Source organism: Oenanthe melanoleuca, chromosome 10 (assembly GCF_029582105.1).
Source record: "Oenanthe melanoleuca isolate GR-GAL-2019-014 chromosome 10, OMel1.0, whole genome shotgun sequence".
Lineage (NCBI taxonomy): Eukaryota > Metazoa > Chordata > Aves > Passeriformes > Muscicapidae > Oenanthe > Oenanthe melanoleuca.
Window position 1 is genome coordinate 8784487 of NC_079344.1, and position 24229 is coordinate 8808715.

Here is a 24229-nt window from a genome sequence, read left to right on the forward strand (position 1 = left end):
CGGCCGGGTGAGCTGGCTCCGGGCGCAGACACGGCCCCGCCGTGGCCGAGGGTTCGTGACGCGCTCCACGCGTCCCCCGTGTCCCCCGTGAGGAGCTCTCATCGCAGCTCGCGTCATTAACCCAAACCTTTTCTCAAGTTGACTCGTCGGTAAAACACTTCGCTCCGTTCGCAGAATTAGCCAGCCATGGTGCTCACAAGCGTGGGAAAGATGGTTGGCCTGCAGAAGAAGGCGTCCGGCATCAGGAATATCTGTGTATTGGCCCACGTGGACCACGGTAAGGCAGGTGCTAGTGCCTCCTCCTCCTCCTGAGCACACGTGTGTGTGTTCGAATGCTGCTGCGATACTTTGTGCGCTGTTCTAAGTCTAGGTTTTTGTGCATTTAGCTTCAAACTGCCTTGAACATGATTCAGAAAAGTGAATCTGCTTTATGGACTTTTTTCTAGGCTTGATTCAGCTTGTCTTACTTAAAAGAGCATCACACTATAATTGAAGTAGTTGAAAGTGAATGTTTTCTATGATGGTGAATTTCGGCATGGATTTAATGTATGTTCGAGAGGCAGAATAATATTTTTCTATGCTTTCTTAATAGAACAGGTTTGTTATGTAGGTGAAAATAGTGCTTGAGAACACATATTTTGTCTAATTGTATGTTATAATAGGTTCTTCTGTACTGTTTAGTATTTCAACTGCTCTTCTGGTCATGACAGGTCAATTTGCATCCATTCTTCAAAAAAAATTTGTGTGCATGTAACAGGAGTAATTTGATTTGTATTTTGAAAGTTAATTTGTACTTTTGTTGGGGTTTTAGTCTTTATTAATGTTGATATCTTAAAATACTGTATGTTGCATCTTTTGCCATCGTTTGTATTCATTCAATCTAAGTAATTTATTTTTCATTTCAGGCAAAACTACTCTAGCTGACTGCCTTATATCTAGCAATGGAATCATCTCCAGCCGCTTGGCAGGAAAGGTAGAGTTACACTGTCACTGAACAGAATTCTGGTGTGGACATGCTGGGATGGGAATTCTTGATCATTAAGGAAATTCCATCTATACTCCTGCTAAACCTAGTTTTTTCACCATCATATTCTGACAGTGGATAAGTGAATTGTAAGATGTTTCTTCAGACTTACTGTCTTTTATTTTGTTTCTGTACTCAGCTGAGATACCTTGACAGTAGGGAGGATGAACAGATCCGAGGAATAACAATGAAATCCAGTGCAATTTCACTGCACTTTGTGAAAGGTAAGTTGCTGATGCTGGCATGTATAAATTTTAGTAGATATTTCTGTTAATTTTCCCTGTCTCTTTTTTGGTGCTGTTGTGGTCTTTGTGTGCAACTTTTACTTTTGTGTTTCTCAGTGTTAGGCCATAATTCTGCAGAGGCATAGGCAAGTCAGTCAGCCAAGATAATTGAGTTCCATCTTCGGGTCAGGAAGAACATCTTCAATCATATCTCTAAGTGGAGGCTGTGAGAGTAGTTTCCTTATCTTTTAGATATAAATATGTATATTTTGATCTTAAGTCTTGAATTAATGTCACTTAAAGGCAAGGTCTTCTTTCTAAAAAACCCAGGTTTTAGTGCAATCTTACTACTTTGTTGAGACACCTGTTACACTGTGCTGTAAAGTTTTTATAGTGTAGTTTTTGCCAGGACATTAAAAAAATAATAGCTGAAGCAATATAAGTAGGTGGCTGGAAGAAATATCTTTGAAAACTGTTCTGAAATACTAATTTATTGTTTGATCCTAGGTGATCAGGAGTATCTGATTAATTTAATAGACTCCCCAGGGCACGTGGATTTTTCTTCAGAAGTATCTACTGCTGTCCGACTCTGTGATGGTTGCATCATAGTGGTGGATGCTGTTGAAGGAGTCTGTCCACAGGTGAAATCAAGTGTGTTAAGTAGAGAAAGAGGGGAGTAGGCAAAGTCTGAAGTGGGTTATATAGAAATAAAAGACAAGCTGTCTAAGAAGCTTTACAAAACTTTTAATAAATGACAATGCAGTTGAGGTATGAAAGTGAGTATTAAAATGCATAGTTGTGCTGAACATCTGAACAGTGCTGGTGAATGGGTGTAGAGATGCAGGGTTGAAACAGTGATTATGCCATTTTTCAGATAATGGAATGTTTTGATACAGTAAAATCTTAAGGGAAATAATTTATATTTATCTGGGATTTCAGGGTTTGGAAATGAATACATAAAAAAATGGATTGCATTTTTCATGGCTTACTTTTCTAAATAGTTTAGTTTTTGTTGTTATGGGTTTTTTTGCCATGAGATCCCACCATTCTGCAGAATTCTTCAGTAACTAACACTGTACACTGTGGGAGTCAAATTTCTGGTTTGCGTGTCAACCTGTCCTTTACTATATGTTTATTAGATTTTAGAATTGTATTTGATTTTTTTTTTTTTTTTAATGCTCTGTCTTTTTGGTGCTATCAGGCTTTCTGTAATGGGTTTTTTTAAAAACTCTTTCCCTCTCAGACTCAAGCAGTCCTGCGGCAGGCGTGGCTGGAAAATATCCGTCCAGTCCTGGTGATTAACAAAATCGACCGCTTGATCGTGGAGCTGAAGCTCACCCCTCAGGAAGCATATCTGCACCTCAAGAATATCCTAGAACAGGTATTCCTGCTGAGGTGTCATGGCACACAGCAGATTTTGTGCCACTATCTAACATCCAGTCTGATTTTTAACATTGAGGTGCATCTTATTCCTGATTGCTTTCGAGGTTCATTCAGAATGTCTGTGATGGAGAGAAGAGTAGTAAATGCCTCTTGTCAGGTCATCAGGAAAAGTCTTCTTTTTTAGAAATAATGTGCTGAATGTTTTACTCTTCTGTTAAATTGCTTAAACTTACTGGAGGTAGACAAATGTTGGGCTGTTCCTGGTATTGATGGATTTATGTAGGAATAAAGTTGTTTCATCTTTTAAATCATAGTTTAAGTTGCTCTCAAACTTTTTTTCCCACTGAGTTCACTTGGGAGCATTTATCTGCCTGGTTTCCCTTTGCCCTCTGATGTTTGCTTTGTTGGCAGAAACAAGTTCCTATTTCACCATTCCTTGTTCTGAGATACAAAGTGTCTTACATGTGATTCTTTGATTCAGTCTGGTGTGGCTAACTTGTACTTGGAAAATTCGTGGTGTTTATGGCAAAGTGTCAGTCTCCTAAACTCCTGTGGTTTTCAGATGTGTAGAGTTAGGTGTTTTAATTGCCCAATGAATCACATGCATGCTACCTTGTTAACAAAACTTCTCCTTTTATGTTTTCAAGGGTGTGAAAATTATACTTCAGTTGCAAGGGTTGTGAAAGAGTGAATGAATCTGAGGGTGTTTTTTACATATCCTTCTCTAGATCAATGCAGTCACTGGAACACTTTTTACCTCCAAAGTGTTAGAAGAAAGGGCTGGAAAAGAAACAGAAATTGAAAGCATTTCAGACGCATCACCAGGAGATCAGATTTACGACTGGAGTACTGGATTGGAAGACACTGATGATTCACATCTCTATTTTTCACCAGAACATGGAAATGTGGTGTTTGCCAGTGCAATTGATGGCTGGGGTTTTGGGTAAGTTTGAGATTTAATCACTGACATTTTTTTAGAAATTGATTACTGCCATTAATCTTAAAGTATTTCAGTTGAATCATATTTCTAAAGGTGTTTCTTAGATTTTTCTGTGGTGTGCAGCTGTGTATAAATTATCTGAGTGACAGGATCCCTGCTTTACTTAGACAGGAGCTTCTGAGCTCACAGTAGGATCCAGCCTAGCCTGGTAAACAGTATTTTCTTAAGTGCTGCCCTTGGATAGACTGTAGCAGATGAGCTCCAGCTGGGCAGGAGCTGGTTCAGGGTGCAGTGTTTGCTTTGGAGGGCAGCAGGCATGCGAGCAGTGCTCGTGTTCTGGTCGCTGGCCACGAGGTGGAGGCGTTTCTGCATCCTGAAATTGTCATTAGAGGGATATGCTCAGTGGTAGCACAGGGAATGTCTTGAGTACTGCAGAGCCCTTAAAGAAAATCATCTCCAGGATTTTTAAATCTAAGTCAAACTGTAAATCAGGTGTCATGCATAGTTTGTTGTCCAACACAAACAGCTCTTGTCTGTGCAGAGGGAAGAGAAAATAAAATGAGCTATTTTAGTTTAATTATCTTTCAAGACTATTTTGTTTCTTCCCATGAACTGTCAGGCCCTGGCTATGATCAATCATATAATGGAGGGAGAGAAAAAGAACATTTTCCTTAATTATTTTCAAGAGTTTCTTCTGGACTGCCAGCTACAGTACTGTGTGCTGAAATATGGATCAGTTGGGCTTTTTCTTAATAATGGAAAGGTTTGACTGCTATTTCTTGGTTGTGAGTTCTTTTCCTGAAGGTATTAGCAGAAAAAAATTAATTTATTAGGCAGTGCCAGTCTCATCCAATGTGGTAAGTACATATGCTTTTCTCATAATTCTCAAGTATTGAAAAGTGCCATTAATATATATGCAAGAGCTGCTGGCACAAGAATCTTGAAAGTTCTCCCTGAATTGAGAGTTTAGGCAATCTCTGGAAGAGAAATCTCTTTGGGCCTAGTTCAGAACTCACAGCTTATGTGTTGCTGACATGAGCAGGTCCTTTTTTTAGCTGTGTAAAAACTTAAGAATTCTGAATTTCAAAGAAAAGATTATCAAATAGCACTATTTTGTAAATGGGATTGTTGCAGTTAAAACTGTGTATTTTTTTCTGCAAGCACAGGGAGCAAATATATGGAAATATTTTTTATAACTACTCATTGAACAGTTTCAGGAAGGAGACTGTAGCATGTTCAGGACTCCCTCTCTGGGCCTAAGCAAGCTGCTTTTGTTAACTCATGGGTACTGCTGAACAACACAGTTGGCTTTACAACACAGTTATGGCACTACAGTTTTATATAATTTTCTTGGGTTTACTCATTATTAAAGTAATGATTCAAACAGCAAGAAGTTTCATAAGTGGTTAATTAAAAATAATTACTACCATGTGATGGCTCAAGTGTGACTCAATGCTTTGTTTTTAACATCTTACATGCTGGTCCCAGACCATAGTTAAATGTGTCATGGGCAGTCTTTCAAAGAATAGGTTCAAGAGTCATCACTAATGTATTTATAAAGTTTGTATTATGCTTTTGATTTTTTGATGAGGGGGTAGTATACAAATGTTTATTTCTAGTAGTGCCTTGAAGCTGACTTGAAACAAAACAAAGCCATTCAAATACTGTTGATGTTTTTGATCTGTTATGACTAAATATTTTTGCAGGTGTAACTGTTAAACAATATAAACTAAAGTGCAGACAATTGGAAAAGTGGGAGTAAAAAAGGATTTGAGATTTTTGTTTGATTTTCACATAAGATGTTGCTGTAAAAAACATTACACTTCCATCAAGATGTTTCCTTTTCTTTCAGAATTGAACATTTTGCCAAACTGTACAGCCAAAAAATTGGAATCAAGCCTGCAGTCCTTCTGAAGACTTTATGGGGAGATTATTATCTAAATACAAAAGCAAAGAAAATAATGAAAGGTGATCAGGTATGGAGGGTGTAAAAAATATAACCTGATTTTTATTTTGGAGTTCACTTTTTTCCCCCCTAATTCTGTTCCTCATAGTGTATTCTGAAAGTTGACCTCAGTGCCTGTTGGCTTAGAGTTACTGGAGGTATAAACTCACCAGGACAACCTTGCAACAACTCTTGGAGCACAGAACATTCCACAATTGGCCACTCAAATGCTGCATGGAGGAAATCTCATCTAACTGTGCTCACTAAATGAGCATGGTTTCATGGTTTCGGCATTGAGTGAAACACACAAGATGAAAGGAAGATTAACAGTGTAGAAACAAAGTAGCGAGTGGGTCTCTGTCCGCTGTGAAGAGCTCTTCCACAGCTAATGGTTAAGGATATTCACGTTTATCTTGAGATTTGGGATTTAAAAAGCTTTCTTACCATAGGGAATTTCCATTGAATGCTGTACTGAAGCCCTGGACTGAAGACTACACTTCTCTAGCATTCAGCATTTCCACCGTTAAAAGTTAAGGGAGGACAGAGTAGTTTCCCTATTTTCTTGTAATCATGATTTTTTTTTTTTTGCTGCTTACATAGGTGATGATAAATAGTTACAAAAGGGGTGATAGGCAGGCTCCAGGTAGTCATGTGCCATGTCTATCAGGTTCTCTTTCTGAAATTGAAACCCTTGTCCTCCACTTGTAAATTTCATGTTTATTTTGTGCCTTATACCATTCTTATAAGACAGAGTTCTTGATTTTGAATCAGGTTTTACATGTTCCCAATGAAAAGTGCAGTCTTAAGCCTATTGAAAAAGTGGGGAATTGCTGGTAATGAGCTGTTTTTATCTTCTACCAGTCAAAAGGAAAGAAACCTTTGTTTGTGCAGCTGGTGCTGGACAACATTTGGAGTCTGTATGAGGCTGTTATGAAAAGGTGAGAACGTCTATGAAATTTTCATGGCATCTCTTTCCATTTTTTAAAATACTCTAAAATAATAGATACTGGTTATATATTGCTTCTGTGGATTTTTAATCTATTTATTATTTTCCTTACAGAGACAAAGAAAAAATAGAAAAGATAGTCACCTCTTTGGGATTGAGAATTGGTGCCCGGGAGTCAAGGCATGCAGACCCAAAAGTTCATCTAAATGCCATTTGTAGCCAGTGGCTACCAATATCTGATGCAGTCCTCTGTATCCTTAAAAAAAATAGAATTTTGTTTTTGCTTTTGGCAGTTTTCAGACTTCACAGTGTCTGAGATAATGTCTGTCACATGTATTCCAATGTGTGATTTGGTATAATGTGGGGTTTTTTTGTTGTTGTTGTTGTTTGTTTGTTTGTTTGTTTGTTTTTTGGGGTTTTTTATTAGGTTTTTTTTGTTGTTGTTGTTAATGTCTTTGCCTAAGCTAGCTGGACCTTCTTGCTTATAACATTACATTTTACATTCTGCCAACTTTGTGCTTTTGCACGTCTTATTTTTAGGATAATTATGAAATTGGAGGTAATTTAACAACATGCCTTCACTAAGTAGCTTTAAATTCAAGTTTTAGTGGTTTTCCTGAAGTAGAAACCAATTTATTGTTTATAATAGCATTATAGGTCTTCTGTCCATGAAGTTCTGTAGATGTCTGGTGTTATGTTTTAGGCATTAAATTTCTTGATTCAAAATGAGCCTTTGCTGTTTGTTAGATGTGCCCATTGTTTATGGTACAGTAGATGTGCACAAATTATTGATGTATAAATACTAATTACTTCTATAAATCTTGCCCAGTTGTGCTGTTTTTAGCTTCCCAGCTGCATTTAGTGTGGATCATCCCTTCTTAACTCTGCCACTGATAAATGGCAAAAAATTGTTGCTGACCTGAAAGGGACCTGAATGCACTGTGACAACAGAGCTGGATTTTGGATCTGCTGCTGCTGGCAGTTGGTGCATGGTGATCAATTAAAGAAGCATTGAAAACATTTGTGGTGTTGTTGGTTGCATTCAGTAAGAAAATACAAATATGTATCCTTAACAATGTGTTTTAGCCATGGTGTGTGATAAAATTCCCAGTCCTCTGGACATCACAGCAGAGAGAGTGGAAAAGCTGATGTGTGTTGGAGCAAGAACATTTGATTCTTTGCCACCAGAAACTCAGGAGCTGAAAAGTGGTGAGTAGGTGTTCTCTCATTAACATGAAGTTTGTTTCTGTCCTGGTGGTTTTGTTTGTCTTTGGATTGGAAGATGTGTGGTAATCTGTATGCAAATTTATAAATATTCCACTTCCAGTAACTTTGTTGATGTTTGTCATTGAAATGTCATAATTTTATAGCCATGTATTTTTCTTCCATTCCATATATTCCTGGGTTTAAGACAACTTAAGGTGCAGGTGATGTAAATTCCAGGACTCTGAAACTGGGAGTTCTGCAAGAATACAAGGTTAATGCTTGTTTTTAGTTCTGAACAGTAGAAGTTATGTAACTGAGAATTGAATATTTTGCTAACTTGTGTATTAGAATAATTTATTCTTAGCCAGCAGTGGTTTGAATTTGATTTAATTTTTGCAAGTGTATTGATTAGCTTTTAATAATTAATTATTAATCGTAGCGCAGTGTTTTGAGGAGAGCTTCAAGAAATCTAAAAGGATGAGATACCAAATATTAATTAAAAATGAGATGTGAATGTCAGATTGACAGACTGTTAGGAGTTGTTTCCCAGGGGTAACAAAACTGGCTTTTCATCCTTTATTGAACATTTAAAACCATGGTATTCTCTAGACAGTATTCAACACTGTGTTAGTGTAAGTTAATAGGAAGAAATTTGCCTCACTAAACTTGGATCTTACTGCTCTTGGTTATGAACAAGTAGTGGACTTCCACATTTACTGAGTATTTTGCTAATTTTTAGTAGTACTCTTGTGCTTTTGTTTGCCTTAGGTCTGTGGTCTTTTCATATTTCAGATAAAAGGGAGAAGTGTAGGAGAAGATGATTCAGTTTCTTTGTTAGAAGTTTTGAATGGTTTGAATTTCATGTATTTCAAGTTGGATGGAAAAAATGGTTTAAGGGAATTTCTTACATATCAAATGAATTTTTTGTGAATCTTTAATCTTTTGAGGAATATCTGTTCTTGCAGTGAAGTTGTTAGGATTTTGTGAGAATTTAGACATTTATAGGACTTCCTTCTTCAGTTTGAAAGGAAGGAGAATACTGTGAGGTACTGAATAAATTGTGTTCAGTCTTAATCCTGTGCTGCTTTCTGGTTTCCATTGTGATCTAAATCAGCCTGCAAACTCAAGTTGTTTAATTTGGGTATATCTATTTTTTTAATTAAAAGTTCTATTTTTGAGGTATTGCTCATTTTATTGCAAAACACACTTGAAGATTAGGCCAGAGACGTTTTCTGCTTTTTCCTGTTGGTTTATCCTTAGCATATTATCTGTTGAAACTGGAAATAAACAGTAATGCCTACAAAATTAATGGGAAGTCATAGCTTTGTCCATACTTTAGGGGGAAAAATGTGAAAATAACTTACATTTATGTTTTTTTTTTTCAGCTTTTATGAAATGCAGTAGTGAAGGAACAGCCCCAGTTATTGTCTTTGTTTCCAAAATGTTTCCTGTTGATGCGAAGGCATTGCCACAGAATAAACCAAGGTAGGAAAATGGAACATTTTACTTCCTGATCTGTGATCTGAGGAAAAAAGAATTATGTTGAAGGCATGGGTAAGTTGGTTTAGACATGAGAAAATAATTAATGAATTCTTGAAATGCAGTGAAGTATTTTCTGCAAGTAAAGATTTTCTGAATGAGTTCAGGAGGTGATTTGTTTAATCATAGTAGTTTTAGAAGATACAGCAAATCTGTTGGGGAATAGTGCTGTTGTTCAAAGGTGTCATCCTGATGTGTGCAGTGTAAACAGTTTCAGGATGTCTGGTGGAAATGATGGAGTTGTAAAACTTCCTTGTTTTTTCAGCAGAGTTGTGTTGGCATGATCATAGCAGCTTGTGTTTGTACCAAGGAACACTTCCCATCAAACTGGGCATAACAGCTCAGTGACCATCCTGTCCATTGCAACAGCAAAATCAAATGGGTTGATTAAAGTAGTCCAAATCTTTGCTGACTTTTTACAGTGATCTGAAGGGCATTGATGCACTTCCAAAGATTTTTTTTTTCTAGGAGGTTTGGAAGATATTTTTTTACAACCTTTTGTTTTGTAATACCCCTCTGTATTTTGTTTCAAGAGTAGGTCCTTCTAGATCTTATTTTCCTGGCACACTTAAGTGTACTACTTTAACCACCAGCTTTTTCTGCAGAAGAAATGTACTGTCCTGATGAGTTTACAAGAATGAGGTTCATCTTAACCTTTCATCCCTCCAGGCCCCTGGATCATTTTCAGTAGGCAACTTCTATGTTAACTGGCTGTTTTTAAGTTTTTAGGGGGTTGTCACTGAACAGCAAAGTAATACAGAAAATTATATTTTTCCTCCTAAATTAGATTGTGTTTAATCTTTGTGTGAGAAACAGTTCTGCTCATATTGTAATATTTGAAAGCTTTACTATTACCTTAGCTTTTTCTCACACTTGCTAGATTTATTTCAATTTTTTTCTTGCTGAGGTTATCTACTAGAAATCTTCCATCAGAAATCTTGCTTGCACAGTTGGCACTCAGGGAAGAGATGCCCTGTGTGCATGGGCTGAGCAGACACTAGATGGTGCAGTTTTGCTTTGAGTGCTGTCCTGAAGTGTGTCTGAAGCAGCAGCTCCAGCTCAGGTGTGGCACAGCAGCGCCATTCCTGCTTTGTCTCCTTTCCTGGGGATGGGCTCCACTTATCAGAGACAGCTGCACTGACACCATCACTTTTTGGCTCTTCTGTCACTGATAATGACCTGGTTTTTTATTTTTTGGGAGAATCAAGAGACTTTGAGGTGATGAGTATGTGAAATAGGGGCAAAGGTAGCTTTTGCATATGCCAGACACAGAAATTTCCAGTATTGTAGTTCCTTTCCTTTCTCCCTGTTTATTCAGTGCATTGAAAATTTTAATGTCTTGCTCTGTAGTTTGTGTGAAAAGTCTCTCTTGCTGACCTTCGTGTTAAATAACTCAGCGAGTTACTAATTAGCTAATACTAAAATGAAATCACCTGTGTGTTTTTCTTTGAGAGAATCCCTCATTATTAGTAATGTGACTTTTGCTGATTAGGTAGTGTCTAAGATTTGTTTTGAAGTGACAGTTGGCTTCCGTTAATTCAAAAACAGCAATAGAGCTAAATGTGTATTTCTCAATACTTGATTTGTTAAGCTTCTACAGATAAGCAGTTCCTGAAGAAACTGGAAAAGGAGGTTAGTTCTAGTGAAGGAAAGCAATTACCATGGAACAAATTCCAAGTGTTTTAAAAGCACAGCATTGTGTACCTGTGGTTCTTGAGCATATTTTTAATTGTATTGGTCATTGTGTACTATTTACAGTTACTCAGTGAAGATTTGGCTTAACAGAATTGAGTGGTGGTTGAGTGGAGCATGTGAGATCCAGTATTTAAACTGGCCTTCCATTTGGGTGCTCCATAAGAATGTCTGAACATGGGGAGAAACAGACAATATCTACACTTTGTCTATTACCAATTGTTTCACATTTTCCTATTGAAAAATATTAATCCATGTTGTGTGTTTCACTTACATGTTGATTTTGAGGAGCCATAGCTGTGCTTTTGTTTATCTTGATGTTTGACTGCTGGACTGACCTAAGGTTATTTGCATCCCTTGGGTCTGGGGAAGGACTGGTTTTAAGCATGTTAAAAGCATGTAAAAAAAAAAAAATCTAAGAGTTTTCTCCAGATTTTTTTTTTAGTAAGACTTGTCTTCTACTTCCAGAAGGAAAAATGTGGATCTATGGTAGTGTCTCTTTTTTCCTTTTGTGAGGTAGTATTGGGTAAGGTTACCTTTTTCTAACTTTGTTAGAAGATCCAAACTGACTTTGTAATTTTTTATAGTTTGCCTTATTTCTGCCATCTGCTTGTAATACTTATTAAGCATAAGTTGGGAAAAGCAAAAAGCTCTTCTAAGTCCAGGGTGTACAGTAAATGATAACAAAGGATGGATTTTTAATTAAAACAAGCTCCTTTGAGACTGCTGTTGGCAGCTCATATCTCCTTGAAGGTCACTTTAAAATTAATAGATTCTATACTAAAGCTGGTATGATTTTGCTTTTACTGTTTGAATAGCAGAATACATGGGAAAATTGTTCGTTGTCAAGTTAAAGCAGATTGTCACCTTATAGTTATCCTTCCTTGGAAAGATTTGAAAATTGACTTTTTGTATGGTACCACTATGTCATTAGTTTCTGCCAGGTTTTGTAAAGAAATGAGAATTGCAAGTGTTTTGTCTTCCAGTTTCTCCTGTCTGATCTTCTGAAATTATTTGCTAATTCCCACCAAGTCAGACAAAAATGTAAATTGTTAGTTGGGCAGAGAAGGCAAACAGATTAGTGCCCCTCTTCCACTTGCTTTATGTAATGGTTATTTGATGGTGCCTGTGGTTATTTATTCTAAAGAATTGCTGTGTCCACTGTTAGGTGTTCATTCAGCATATGCTGTTTCTTTCTCTCATTCTGCTGGTATGTGACATTGAACCCTAGTCTAAGACAGAATGCTCGAGTGTAGGTGTAGAAATAAAAGCCAAGCTTGAAATTTAGGTATAGGGTATATAAATATATCAGTCTGCTAGAGTTATGTCTTTATATAACCCAGTGTAAAAGAGAAATATTTAGTAGTTAATTACAATTGCTCCCAACTGATCACTAGAGGTATTTAATGTAAAATGTTAAGAAAATATAAACTGAACATCATATGTTTGTTATGTGAAATCATCTACTTATGTAGCAAAGCTTTGAGTGTAAATCTTGCAGTGATGTAATGCCATGTGAGCAATCAAAAGCAAACCTTTTGTTACCTCAAGTCCATCTTATTCTCAATAATGTAAATAAATAAAACATACTGAAGAAATTCTATTTCTGTTTTCCAGTGGTAATAAAGAAAAGTCTATTGAACAGATAAGCTAGTGCACTAAAATTATATTTCATTTCTGCCTGGGGGTATAAAACCTATAATACCTCTACTATTTTCCTCCAGATAATATCAAAGGTTCTTCTTTCTCCTCAGTCAGCTTGAAATCAGGACTGTTTTTTTTCTTAGATGTCACCCTGAAATAGACACTTCCCCATACAATTCTGCATGAAATTACAGTGATAGTTGTTTCTTTGTTTTGTGCTGCAGCTTGTTAGCATGTCTTAAACAAACAGATTGTAGTGTGCTTCATTTGTTTTCTTTCTAATGTTTTATAGAAAGTGTATTGGGAAAAACAAATCCCGTGATTTTTGCCAAATCATCAGCTGAAATGTCGTTGAACAAAATGAGAACCTGTATAAAGCTCCAAGCTCTGTAAAAAATTACTGTCTTCTTGCAAGTAAATTAATTTCTGTATTTAAGGCAATATGACTTGCAGTGGCTTTAGTGTGATCAGAACACATCATCTTCTGTTTTCATTAGCAGTTTGTTCTAAATTCTAGTTAGTGCATTAGAAATGAATAGGGCATGTATCATCTGAATGGGCTGTCAGATTTATAGGTTAGCATCTGAATTTGGCATCCAATTGCATAACTAATAAATGCTTTTCAAAAATTAAAACCCCTGTTATGGTTATCATAAAATAGATTTCAGTAACAGTATACATTTGAATCTGGCTAAGACCTTGTCAACTGATCCAAGAAGGAAATACAGAGTAATGGTTGAAATTTGAATCTCTGGACGTGCTATAATTTGTGTAATGGTGAGCTTAGTGAGTAATGTTGTGGAAGAGTTTTGCTTCAAGTTTTTTTTCTTTTTTGCACATTCAGCATGTGAGATAAATCAGAGGTCGCTCTATCAGTCTGGAGTGTTTTTCCAGGCAGAGTGTGACAGCTTGAGATTGATACCTTATTTCATTACATGTCTCTGAATGATAACTGCTATATAATGTAATACAAATAGTTGAGTATTCACTGTTGAAAGAGTCCTGTAAGACTGTTGTATGAAATTTTATGTAAGTTGTGATTTGGGTAATTTTCAGTTGTTCCTTTTGTGTTAACACATTTATTTCTAGTGTGAATTTTGTACCAGTCTCATTGCAATAGAACTGATAGTAAATTATCTTAGTAGGTGTACATTAGTTTGTGAATGGAAATTGTTCCATAGATATTAAGCAGTTTAATCCAGAAATTAATGAACTTCTAAAGGATTAGGGAGGCCACTGGACATACACTGTGCTGAAATGTAGCAAATTGCACTTGACCAAGCTGTCCTTAGGGATGCTGTTGACAGAATTCTTTGAGTGCCAGGTGAGCAGAGCAGCAGCCAGTGATTTCACTAAACTTAATTCTGAACAGCAGAGTGATGAATAGAATTCTTTATAAATTGAATGGATTTAAAGATGTTTCAAGAAATTACTCCATCCACACCTTGTGAAGTCCATGAGTTTATGAAGTTTAAACTGGAAGAAGCTGTATGGAGATAAGGCATTCTCAGAGCTCGAAAGCTATTGTTCATGGTGTGAGAGATGCATCACAGACACTTGCTGCAGTACTATTAGTCTTTTGGAAATCAGTTGATGTTTTGACTGTGGTGTTTCCTTTTTAAGATGGTCTGGAGGTTAAGAACATAAACATAACACTTCAATAATCAAAGACAAATTTGTCTTTGGCAGTTTTGTTCTGATTATTCACTCTGAATTTTTGAACTGCTTTGGATTGAAGTCTTTGATAATGTGAAAGAGTTGAAAAGCTGTCATGTTCAGAGGATTGATTGCATGAGGAAGTTTAGTTTTCATTTGGTTTGAACTAAATGTGTTCTCCTGGGGGAATGTGGGAATCAGAAGTAGTCAGCAGGAGCTTGCTTACATTACCTGAAATCTAATGCTTTTAATCAGCAGTCTATTAAATGTCAGTAGCATGTATATTATACCCTTTCCTATATTATTATTTCCATAGCATTTGTTTGCCACATGTTTGAGTTTAAGATGAGTTGGTAATGATGTGGTCACTCTTCTGTGCCAGCTCCATTCCTTGTGCCAGGTTCCTGTGTCTGGGTGCTATAGCATTTCTCTGGAGTCAGGGAATCTCTCTTTCTCTTTCTGCTACAGAATTTTTGTTAGCTGGTTCTTGTGTTTTCTTCCAGTATTATGAGGCTGTTGTTCCTTTCTAATGGAGCAAAAAAGGGGAAGGGGGAAGAAGAAGAAGAAGAAGCAATCTTTCTTTTGGTGTGGGCAGCTTTTGTTCAGAATTGCTTTTACTTCTGATTGGTTTTGCCAACTGGAGAAATTTAATAAATCAGAGTATAATTTGAAACTGGTTTTGTTGCAGATCCAGTGTCTTATGTGCATTAGTCTTGTTCTGTGTTCTGTTTGATTGTGTTACAACTCTATATAAGGATTTATGTGACATTATCTTTTTGTGGTTTCTAATGATACTACTGGGAGTGACTAATTTTACAGAAATTGATGGTGACAGAAACCAGGATGGAAGTCTAGGTTGTACCTGATAGTTAAAGTCCCACCTACAGTCAATCTGCTGTTTTATGAAAATGAGAATATTATTGTGTGTTTATATATACATTGCAACTTAGACCAGAGCATTAAGAATCTTAAGGTACCTTTAATGTTTGTGGTTTGGGCTATTTGACACCTAAATATACTAATACTTTGAAAAATACCATATAAAGTGGAAAAAAGCAAAGAAACTTTTTTCTTCTACTCTGAGTTATTTATAAAAATGAAAAATATTTTTGGACAATCAGATATGTTGGAATGCATACATAGTCCCTGTATGTATACTATGCCATCATATATAGACTGTGTTTATGACACCCTTGGCAGTCTGATCTGTTCTTTCCCTATCAATCTATCTCCTCTAGAAATTTTTCTGACATTCCAAACCTTTAAATAACTTTGAACAGCTGCCTTCGGGGGAAAAAAAATCATAAAAAAGTTTTCTTCTCCACCATCTGCTTTGCATTTTGTATTGTTAAGCCTCGTTCTCTTTAGTGGTAAAATAAACAAACCAAGCAGGAATACCATAGTATTTGAAATTTTAGAGATACATATTCTTAATTATGTCATGACTCTTTAAGACAGAGGTTTTTTTCCTTTTTTTTTAAAAAAAAAATCTACTAATTTGCTAAGAAGTTTGAAGTGCCCAACTATAGAAAAGAATCTCCTTTTCTGTAACATGCAATGTGTCTGTCCCAGATTCTGAGTTCTAAAAGTCTGTGCTTCAAATTCTGACATCTTATCCTGGGGGCCTCTCTTAGGTAATTTTTAGAGAGACTTTAAACTTATGTATATGTAACTTATGTACTTTTCTTACTCTTTCAAATTGAGCATTTGGGTTCAAGATAAACATGATAACTGTTCCAAGTGATTTCTTCGAGTTGAAGAATTTTGATTAATGAAGTGTCTGATTTTTTTAAATTAAATCTCCTGCAGAAGGTGTTATCTGTAGAAAACCATCCTGCTTATGATATAAATAAAAATCTTACTGGCAGTGAGTTGGTCTCAGCTATGTAATCTGTTCAAGACTTCCTGCCCCTCATTAATCTAGTTAAGAGCAGAGTAGGTGTCCAGTAACTCTTTCTACTGACTGCACATAAAACCTTTGACCTGTGATTAATAGAGCTTTTCCCTATTTCCAAGTGTGCAATAGTTGATATGGCAAAATGAGTCCATTTTTTTTGCCTTTTTTTTAGTAGAGATCATATTTATATGGTTCTTCTGTAAACAAAAATGACTCTACTGCTGTAGAGTTTCCTGTGATTTTCTTCCTCTTATCATTCATTACTGCTCTTGCTGTTCAGGAAATCTTGCCCTGTGTTTGGACATGTGGAGGTTGAAGAGGGGAAGTGACTTGTCCAAGGCTACTCAACAAGCTAAAACCACTAATGGGGCACTTTTTGTTTTAATGCTGTGTGTTTGATGCAGTTTGAAAAAATACTAAACCATCTCAACACTAAGGACTGTTGGTTTTGCAGGACAAATCATGTAGGAGAGGGGTTTTGCTGTGAGATTATGTTCAGCTTCTTCATCTGAAGTCTAAGACTTGGTGATTGGTTTGTCCACTTGTGTTGTAGAAATGCATGTTTTATGATAGAAAGACTTCTGTTCCTTCTCTGGAGTTAGAATTTCATTAAGAATACTAATATAATGAAAAAAATACATTGATTATTATTTTGGAAATTTATTGATGCTGGGAAGCGATAGATATGTCCATTGCTCCCAGTGAAAAAAAAATAAAGACAAAACCAACATTGAAAGCATTCTGGTTCTGTTAAAAATTATGTCTACATAACTTAGTTATTTCTTTGGCTTTTAAGTTACAGCACTAAAGATTATTTTTTAATGTAGACACATAACAGCACATTACTTTTGTTGGCACTGAAATTAGTAAACAGAATAGATTATTCATAGAAGTATCAGTAATGATTAGGTTTACATGGAAAATTAATGGAAACAGAGTAATAACCAAAAAGAGAAGATGGCTAGTGTGTGAATTTATTTTCTGTCTTTAAAAATCACTGAATTAGAAGATGACATCATATATTTTTATTTAGGGCCAGATTTAAAAATCAAATAGACAGTTTTGGGCAATGCTGTTAGATTTCATGTGTGTAATATAATGAATATCACTTTGCTGTGTGAAATGTTTGCATTGGCAAACAAGTCTCTTTATATTGCTTTACATAAGGATGTTGATAATATTTTATTATTTATTGCTCTAAATCATACTTTGAAGCACTTTGCTTTAAGGCAGTGTATACCAGTGAGTAGATGGATGCATCAGACTATTAAAATTATTTTTTGTTGTTGTTTTAAATCTTTTGCCTTAATGGCCTTATTCTCTATGAAAGGGAGCTTTAACAAGCAAAGACTTTTTCCTGCATTTGAGTACTTGCTGTAAAGATTGCCTTAAAGTAATAAAGATAACATGAGTAAATAAAATGACAGTATTTGATCTCTGTGTTTTTGGAAGAAAAATAAAAGTCTAAATATGGTAGAGTTTGCTAATTTTAGCTGACTTTAATTATGGTATTTGGGGACAAAAGGCTTTCTTCATGAGTTTTTACTTATGTGAAATCCAGTATTTTAATTAGTGTTATTTAATTTATTTTAAAACAAATGACATTACCAAATACTGATGTTTTAAAATGCAACGTAGGCCGTTAACTCAAGAAGAAATTGCTCATCGACGCGAACTTGCCAAACGAAGGCATGCAGAAAAACTGGCAGCAGCTCAAGGGAAGGAGCTGTCAGAAAAGCCCCCAAGTGAAAATTCACCTGAAGTGACTGGGAACACTGGTGATACAAAAGGTGTGTGGTACCTTAATGCCTGTTTTCCTAGGAAAATGTTTAATAGGAGTGTTTTGGCATTGCCAAGGGGCACCACAAATCCACTTAGTGAATCATCCACGTGCCAGTCCAAAGTGCAACCCATGGAACTGAACAAAGAGTGAGGAGGGATTTGTAAGAAAGCTGGCAGTTCATAAATGGTGAAATAGTGCCACAGATTGATGTTCCTTGGCCTGATAATGTGCTTGATCTTGGTACTTTGGGTCATTGAAAGGAGATGCTGCTTCAAGGAGATGCTCTGCTAAAAACTGAGTAACTTGCAATGCCAAACAGCCAAAATTGGTACAGCAGCAGGGTGTGAACAACAGGACTGTGGGGGTTGTCTTTTCTCCTATGTTGAAAGTGGTAGGACAAGAGGAAAGGTGCTCAGGTTGTGCCAAGGAAGGTTTAGAGGAAAAGTTTCTTGACCAGAAGTATAAAGCATTAGAAGAGGCTGCCCAGGGCAGTCATTGAGTCACTATCCCTGGGGATATTTAAAACATGTTACACTGAAGAACATGGGTTTTTGGTGGACTTGGCAGTGCTGGTTGGACTTCAGCATCTTAAAGGTTTTAACTGGAACAATTCTGTGATTCACCACATGTGACATTATAATATATAAATCTGTTTTTTATTCCTCCAGGTGATGAGGCAGAAAGTGTTTTTATGCTTAATGTATTTTTTTCTGACTGGTTAGGTGAAGAGCACCAGCTCACTGGTCAAGGAGACAGCATGACCTCGAAGGCAGTGAAAGAGGAAGCAGACAACAAGGAGTATTTCATTGCTTTTGCCAGAGTGTTCAGTGGTGTGGTGAAAAGAGGGCAAAAAATCTTTGTTTTAGGACCAAAATATGATCCTGCTGAGTCTTTGCATAAGGTAAGAGCTGACTGTGAACTGTTGCAATAACTTGGCATTCTTTTGAAACACTGATGACTTTACTTCTTACACGTGTCTCACTCAAAAGGGAGAAAAAAAGTTCAAATGAATAATTCCAAAAAGTATCAAAGTAAATTTGGTAATTGTGCTAATAGGTGATTGTGTCTGTAAACTCATTATAAACTAATTCCAAAATAACATTAAATACAGTGCTGTATTAGCTAACCTTAAATCCAGTATGTGTATATTTTGTTTTTTTAAAAAATGTGAAGGAAAAAGCAATTATTTTAGGGACAGAAGGTGCACAATAGTATTGGGAAAAACTAGTGTTAAATATTTTGAGATTCTGATCAAAGAAGTTCATTACTTTTGAATTTACTTCAAAACATTTGTTTTTTCAGTGATAAAGAAAAGCAAGGTAGAAGTAGTGCACACCTAAAATTTGCCAAAGAAAACATTATTTTTTTATCTTCTTGGTAACATTCATATGTTTGCTCCTAGCCTGGATTTCTGGGAGTGTCTAAGGTTTGAGATGAAAATGCCTTTGGATTGTATTTTTTCACTTTGGAATGCAAGGAGGTTTTGTGGAAGAGGTTTTTATCTGAGCTAAGTGATAGATATCCAGTTGCTGCTTTTGTGCTCTGTGTAGCTGTCATCCCAGTGCCCTGCCACAGATGATCTGCCAGCAGTCCCTCATATGACCTGCTGTACCTTGGAGAACCTCTACTTGCTTATGGGAAGAGAGCTTGAAGATCTTGAGGAGGTACCTGCAGGAAATGTCCTGGGTAAGAACTAGGATTTAATTTTATTTATTTATTTTTTATTTTAATTTTATGGCCTGAATCCTTGTGTTGTCCAAAATACACTGAAGTCAGTTTGATGTAATTAATAAATAAGAAACTTTAAATCCATTAATATTTTAAAGTATGTTGTATGTGGGGTAAAAAAAAAGGCAGTCTAATTAAATTGGGATTTCTGTGCACTTTGAATAGGAGAAAAGTAGGGATTACATTAGCCTGTTATCTTCAGGTTGGATTATTGCCAGGTAAGCATTGCTGCCAGGAATTGCCAAAGGCAGTAGTAAATTCTCATGTTTCATAGATTGCAAGGATTATTTATCATATTTTCCCAACAGTGGAAATTCTTTAATGTGACTTTTGAAGTGATGTGGATGAGTGTAGTTTTATTTATGGGTCTGTTTGAGCCCTGGTGCTAAAAATTACTTCTTTTATAACTGTGGCAGTTTTTTCACTTTCTCCGTGGACAGAGTTGTAAAAGCCAACCTAATCATTGAGTTATGCTTTTTTGTGCCAGATCTTGAGCTGCTTTGCTCTAGAATGAGTAGCATTCTTTACTAGTTTTGCCCTTAATTTGTCTTTTTTTTTTTTTTTTTTTTTTATAGCAAAAGTAGTGGTTAGAATTTAGAAAGTGTAAACTCTCAAATTCTTTTTTTCATTATGTTAATGAAAATGTTTGAACTACAGCAAAATACAGTAATATTTTCACGTGGACTGCTTGATTTTTGGCAATTTATGGTGTATATATACAGTAAATGAAAAATAGATGTACTCTGTAAGGGTTGAAATTTTTTAATTTGGGCAACTAACCATGCTTTGTCTTTTTTTTTTTTTACACTAAAAGTCCTGAATGCCTTTCCTTTGTTTCTCATTCCCCTGTGAGGCTGCACTGTTAATTTGCATAAATTCAGTAAGCTGTTTAATGATTTGACAATGATTTAGCACACTCAGAAGAAAATGCAATGCATTTATATGAAAGGAATGTGTAACAATGGTGATGCAAGACTCTTTTTATTCCAGTTAGCAACAGTGATTTCTGTTTGTAAGGCCATTTGTCTTCCAGCTTTAGTGCACACAGCAGTGATTTCTCTCCAGCCATATAAGGAAATTGCTTGTGGATTATCCAGTAAATTAAGGAAGCTTTTCTGAAAGCTCTGTGGTTTCACTCTGTATAATTAAGTTATTGCCATAAGGAATACACAGTTAATCATGACTGCTTATTTCCACTTTAAGACTCATGATACAGATTTTTTTCAGATTTTTTCATCAGGGTTTGGGGTTTTTTGTTATTATTTGTATGTTTTTTACAAGGGAGGATCTGCATTGTCCTAGTAATTGGCCTTTTTGTTCTTTATACTGGCTTATGTAAAGGTTTAGTGATCAAAGACAAAGCTTGATACAGAGGTTGTTTTACTGAAGATGGGAAGATTAATTAATATTTCCTTAAAATACTGCTCTCCTTTTAATTGATGAAAATCTGAGCTTGCAAATCACCCCAAGTGGAAAGGGCAATGAAGCCTATTGTTTGAACTGCAAAGCTGTGACAAACAGAATTCAAGAACATCAAGCTAGAAAGAGACACTATGTCCTTGTGTAATAAATGTAGCCATTCTGGAAACTTTGGGAAGTTATTTTCTGGTATTATTTTGATCTGGAATTTAGGAGAGACAAAATGTTTTGGTTAATTTGTGTTGCAACTTTGCAGCTGGACTGTTTTGCCAAAAGTGTTTGTCAAAAAGCTTTAAAGCAGTATGTCATTTTCAAGTAATGTGGCAAATATAAAATAGAGCCCCTTCCATATAGCTGTTTCTAATTCAGAATTTTTCTTTGCAAACTTGTGACTACTGTGCAGTTTTGTAGGCCTTGAGTAGGAGGTGAAAAATGATTGAAAACAAAAAGTTCTTGGGGACCAAGGGTAATAAAGTCTTTGTTATAAATCTTCTTTAAAAAATTGTCTGACTACTCTATGAAAATAATAAAATCCTTGTCTTAGACAAATACACCCAGTTTGTAGAATCTGTAATTTAGAAGGACTGTTGTTTTCTCTGAGAACTAAAAAGAAGTATGTGAACAAAGTGCCTCTGAGAAGAGAGTACTGTCTTACTTTTCAGCTTTCTGTTTGTCACCTTTTTCTGCAGCAGCACCTCTGCAAGATGTTCTGTGCCAGCAGACAGGATATTTTACATTTTATCTGGCGCTGCAAGGGTGTGCTCTGTACTGCTTTGAATGAACAGAGACCTTGCAGGAGAAGAATCTAGGTACTGGAGCAGCAGATAAGGTTATACTAGATTAGGCATGTGCCCTTGGGTTCCAAGTGGCACTTGTATTGAGTTGAAACTGCTGAATGAAAAACATGATAGCCATTGGAATGGGCCATGAAGGTATCTTCAGGCTTAATTGGGGAAAACTTTGAAACACTGCTCCAAAAATGAATCATGTGCCTTGGTGCACTGTTTCAGGAATGGCTTTTCCTCTGTCACATACCTGCCTTGCCAAGTGTGCAGCTGCTGAATTCAAACCTCCCTGTGGGCATCAGCTCTGGGGGTGAGACCCTGCTCTTGCCAGAGTCCACCTGCATGTCCTTATTGCAGGGCTGGTGTCTCTGTGTCACTCTGTCCTGACTTCAGGGCCAAATCAGCTTCTGTACCAGCTTCACTTGGACTCAGGCCCTGTTATCTGAACAGAGAAGTGTTCTGCTCTGTAATTCTAGCTAGGTATACCAGAACCATGCTTAAATTCCAAATATAGGAGTACTCTGTACTTGCAGACATTTAATGTGACAATTATGTGTGTCACCCAAGTCCTTGTCTCAAAATAATTGATTTTTTATTCCAAGACATCTCAGGCACATTCTGTGCTCCCTGTTTAGAAAACTGCCTGAATATGCATTGGAAAGAAAGTCCAGTATCATAGACAGTATGTGCTGTTTTGACAATACTGTCCTTCTGGAACTTTTAGGAAAGAAATGGTATTTAAATATTATATGATATTAAATGTATTAATGAAATATATTATATAAATATTATATTCCAAAGCCTGCTTGACTGATTTATGTTCTTAGTGACACTAAAATTAACACTTGCCTTGACACTTGACAGGAGGTGAGCCTTTGATTATCATAGCTCTTCTTCCTAGTGCTTGGTTTCTCTTCCAAAAAGGAAAATTAATGGTTCAGTTAGAATACATAATTGATTTAGTGTGGATGTTGTTTGTAAGACCTTCTGTTTGCTAAGTAGAGTTAACATTGTTGAACATGCTGTAGAGACTGATAATGCAGGTGCACAAAGAGAAGAATTAACACTACCATAAACAATTTTTATTTTTCTTTTTTTTTGTTGTTGTTAATGAAAGTTGTGGGGAAGCAGCACTTACTAGGTCTTTCCATGAAAGAAAGAGATGTTGCTTGTTTACCAGGAGGCAAAACAATAACTTGAAAAAATTGAAACAGTGTTGAAAGCTCCACAAAGGAGATTATTATATGTAAGTTTTAAATCATTTCAATTATGTTTCCATGTTAAGAATATTTAGTCTATATTAAAACTCTGTCTCACACCAGTGTTTTGAACTATTAATAAGTCTGAATTATTGGGAATTCAAGAAGATGGGGTGGTTGTTTTGCTAGTTCCCAATCTCTCTCCCTTTATGTATATAAATACATTTATGTATTTACTTTATTTATTTGCACGAGCCAGTCAAAGAAAAAGTACAATTACAGGAAAAACATCATTTTGTAACAAGCATTGTGAAATTTTTGTGGTTGAGGACTATAAAAAGAACTGAGTGATCCCTGAAGTGACAAAGGAAAAATGATGAGGCAGTATGTGAGGAAAAAGTAAGCTGGGCTCATAAGTAAAGATTTAACAAGTGCATGCCCTCCAGATGCGCAGAATAATAGCTTCCTTTTTTCTCCCTCCCTTTTTTTAAAATTTTTCTTGTTGCTGTCCTGTCATTGAAAACAAAATGCCTTTTGTGTTCTCTGCTAAAAAGGGTTGTTGGAGGTAGTGGAAAAAAGTATTTGAAAGATCAGGGAAAAGAGGTAGTGTTTGTTTTGTGATCATATCATGCATAAACCAAGGGCTTAGGATTCCCATACTGGGTATTGATTACCATTTCTAAGTAATGTAAACAAGTGCTGATGTGAAAACCAACATGCATTTTTGAAAACATTGGTTTAGGTACTTGTGCAAGTGAATAATCATGTGGGATTTTTTTATAATTGGCTCAGTTTCATGTTTGTCCTGAATGAATAATTGAAGGATCATTCAGTGATACATTTTTGTTAATTGGAGTAAAATTTGTCTCGAGGCATGTTGTGCATGCACACACGAGTTCAGAGTGACATGCATCTGAAGTCATTAATCTGTGTGCTGCTTTTTATCCACGAGTACCCTAACAATGGACTTGTGTTTGCTAGTGTACAAAACCTGCATTTTTCTTAGAGCTGCCTATATGACTACTGAAGTGCTTTTTGTGTCTTGTTGAATACTGTTAAAAGCAAAGCTTTTCCCTTGCCACTAGATTTGTAGTGCTTTAGTGTAGGGCTCATAGCAGGCTAGATGATTTCCTGAATGTTCTCAAATGCAGTTAGCTATGTGAATATCAAGTGTTCTACCAAATTAGGAGCATTTTGTTTTTTAACTTGCCAAATTACA

The 24229-nt window shown here is 36.1% G+C and overlaps 1 protein-coding gene across 1 annotated transcript in view; it reads left to right on the forward strand.

Moving 5' to 3' along the window:
* The window catches only part of EFL1 (elongation factor like GTPase 1), a 63857-nt gene that overhangs the window by 256 nt on the left and 39372 nt on the right, over window positions 1–24229 (forward strand). Inside the window, exons 2-15 of the mRNA XM_056499490.1 lie at window positions 175–277; window positions 906–973; window positions 1164–1248; window positions 1756–1889; window positions 2492–2629; window positions 3360–3574; window positions 5424–5547; window positions 6378–6454; window positions 6577–6713; window positions 7549–7671; window positions 9054–9153; window positions 17735–17886; window positions 18602–18780; window positions 19430–19565. Of these exons, the coding sequence (XP_056355465.1) occupies window positions 187–277; window positions 906–973; window positions 1164–1248; window positions 1756–1889; window positions 2492–2629; window positions 3360–3574; window positions 5424–5547; window positions 6378–6454; window positions 6577–6713; window positions 7549–7671; window positions 9054–9153; window positions 17735–17886; window positions 18602–18780; window positions 19430–19565 (1759 nt within the window). The 5' untranslated portion in view covers window positions 175–186. The remainder of the gene's footprint in view (window positions 1–174; window positions 278–905; window positions 974–1163; window positions 1249–1755; window positions 1890–2491; window positions 2630–3359; window positions 3575–5423; window positions 5548–6377; window positions 6455–6576; window positions 6714–7548; window positions 7672–9053; window positions 9154–17734; window positions 17887–18601; window positions 18781–19429; window positions 19566–24229) is intronic.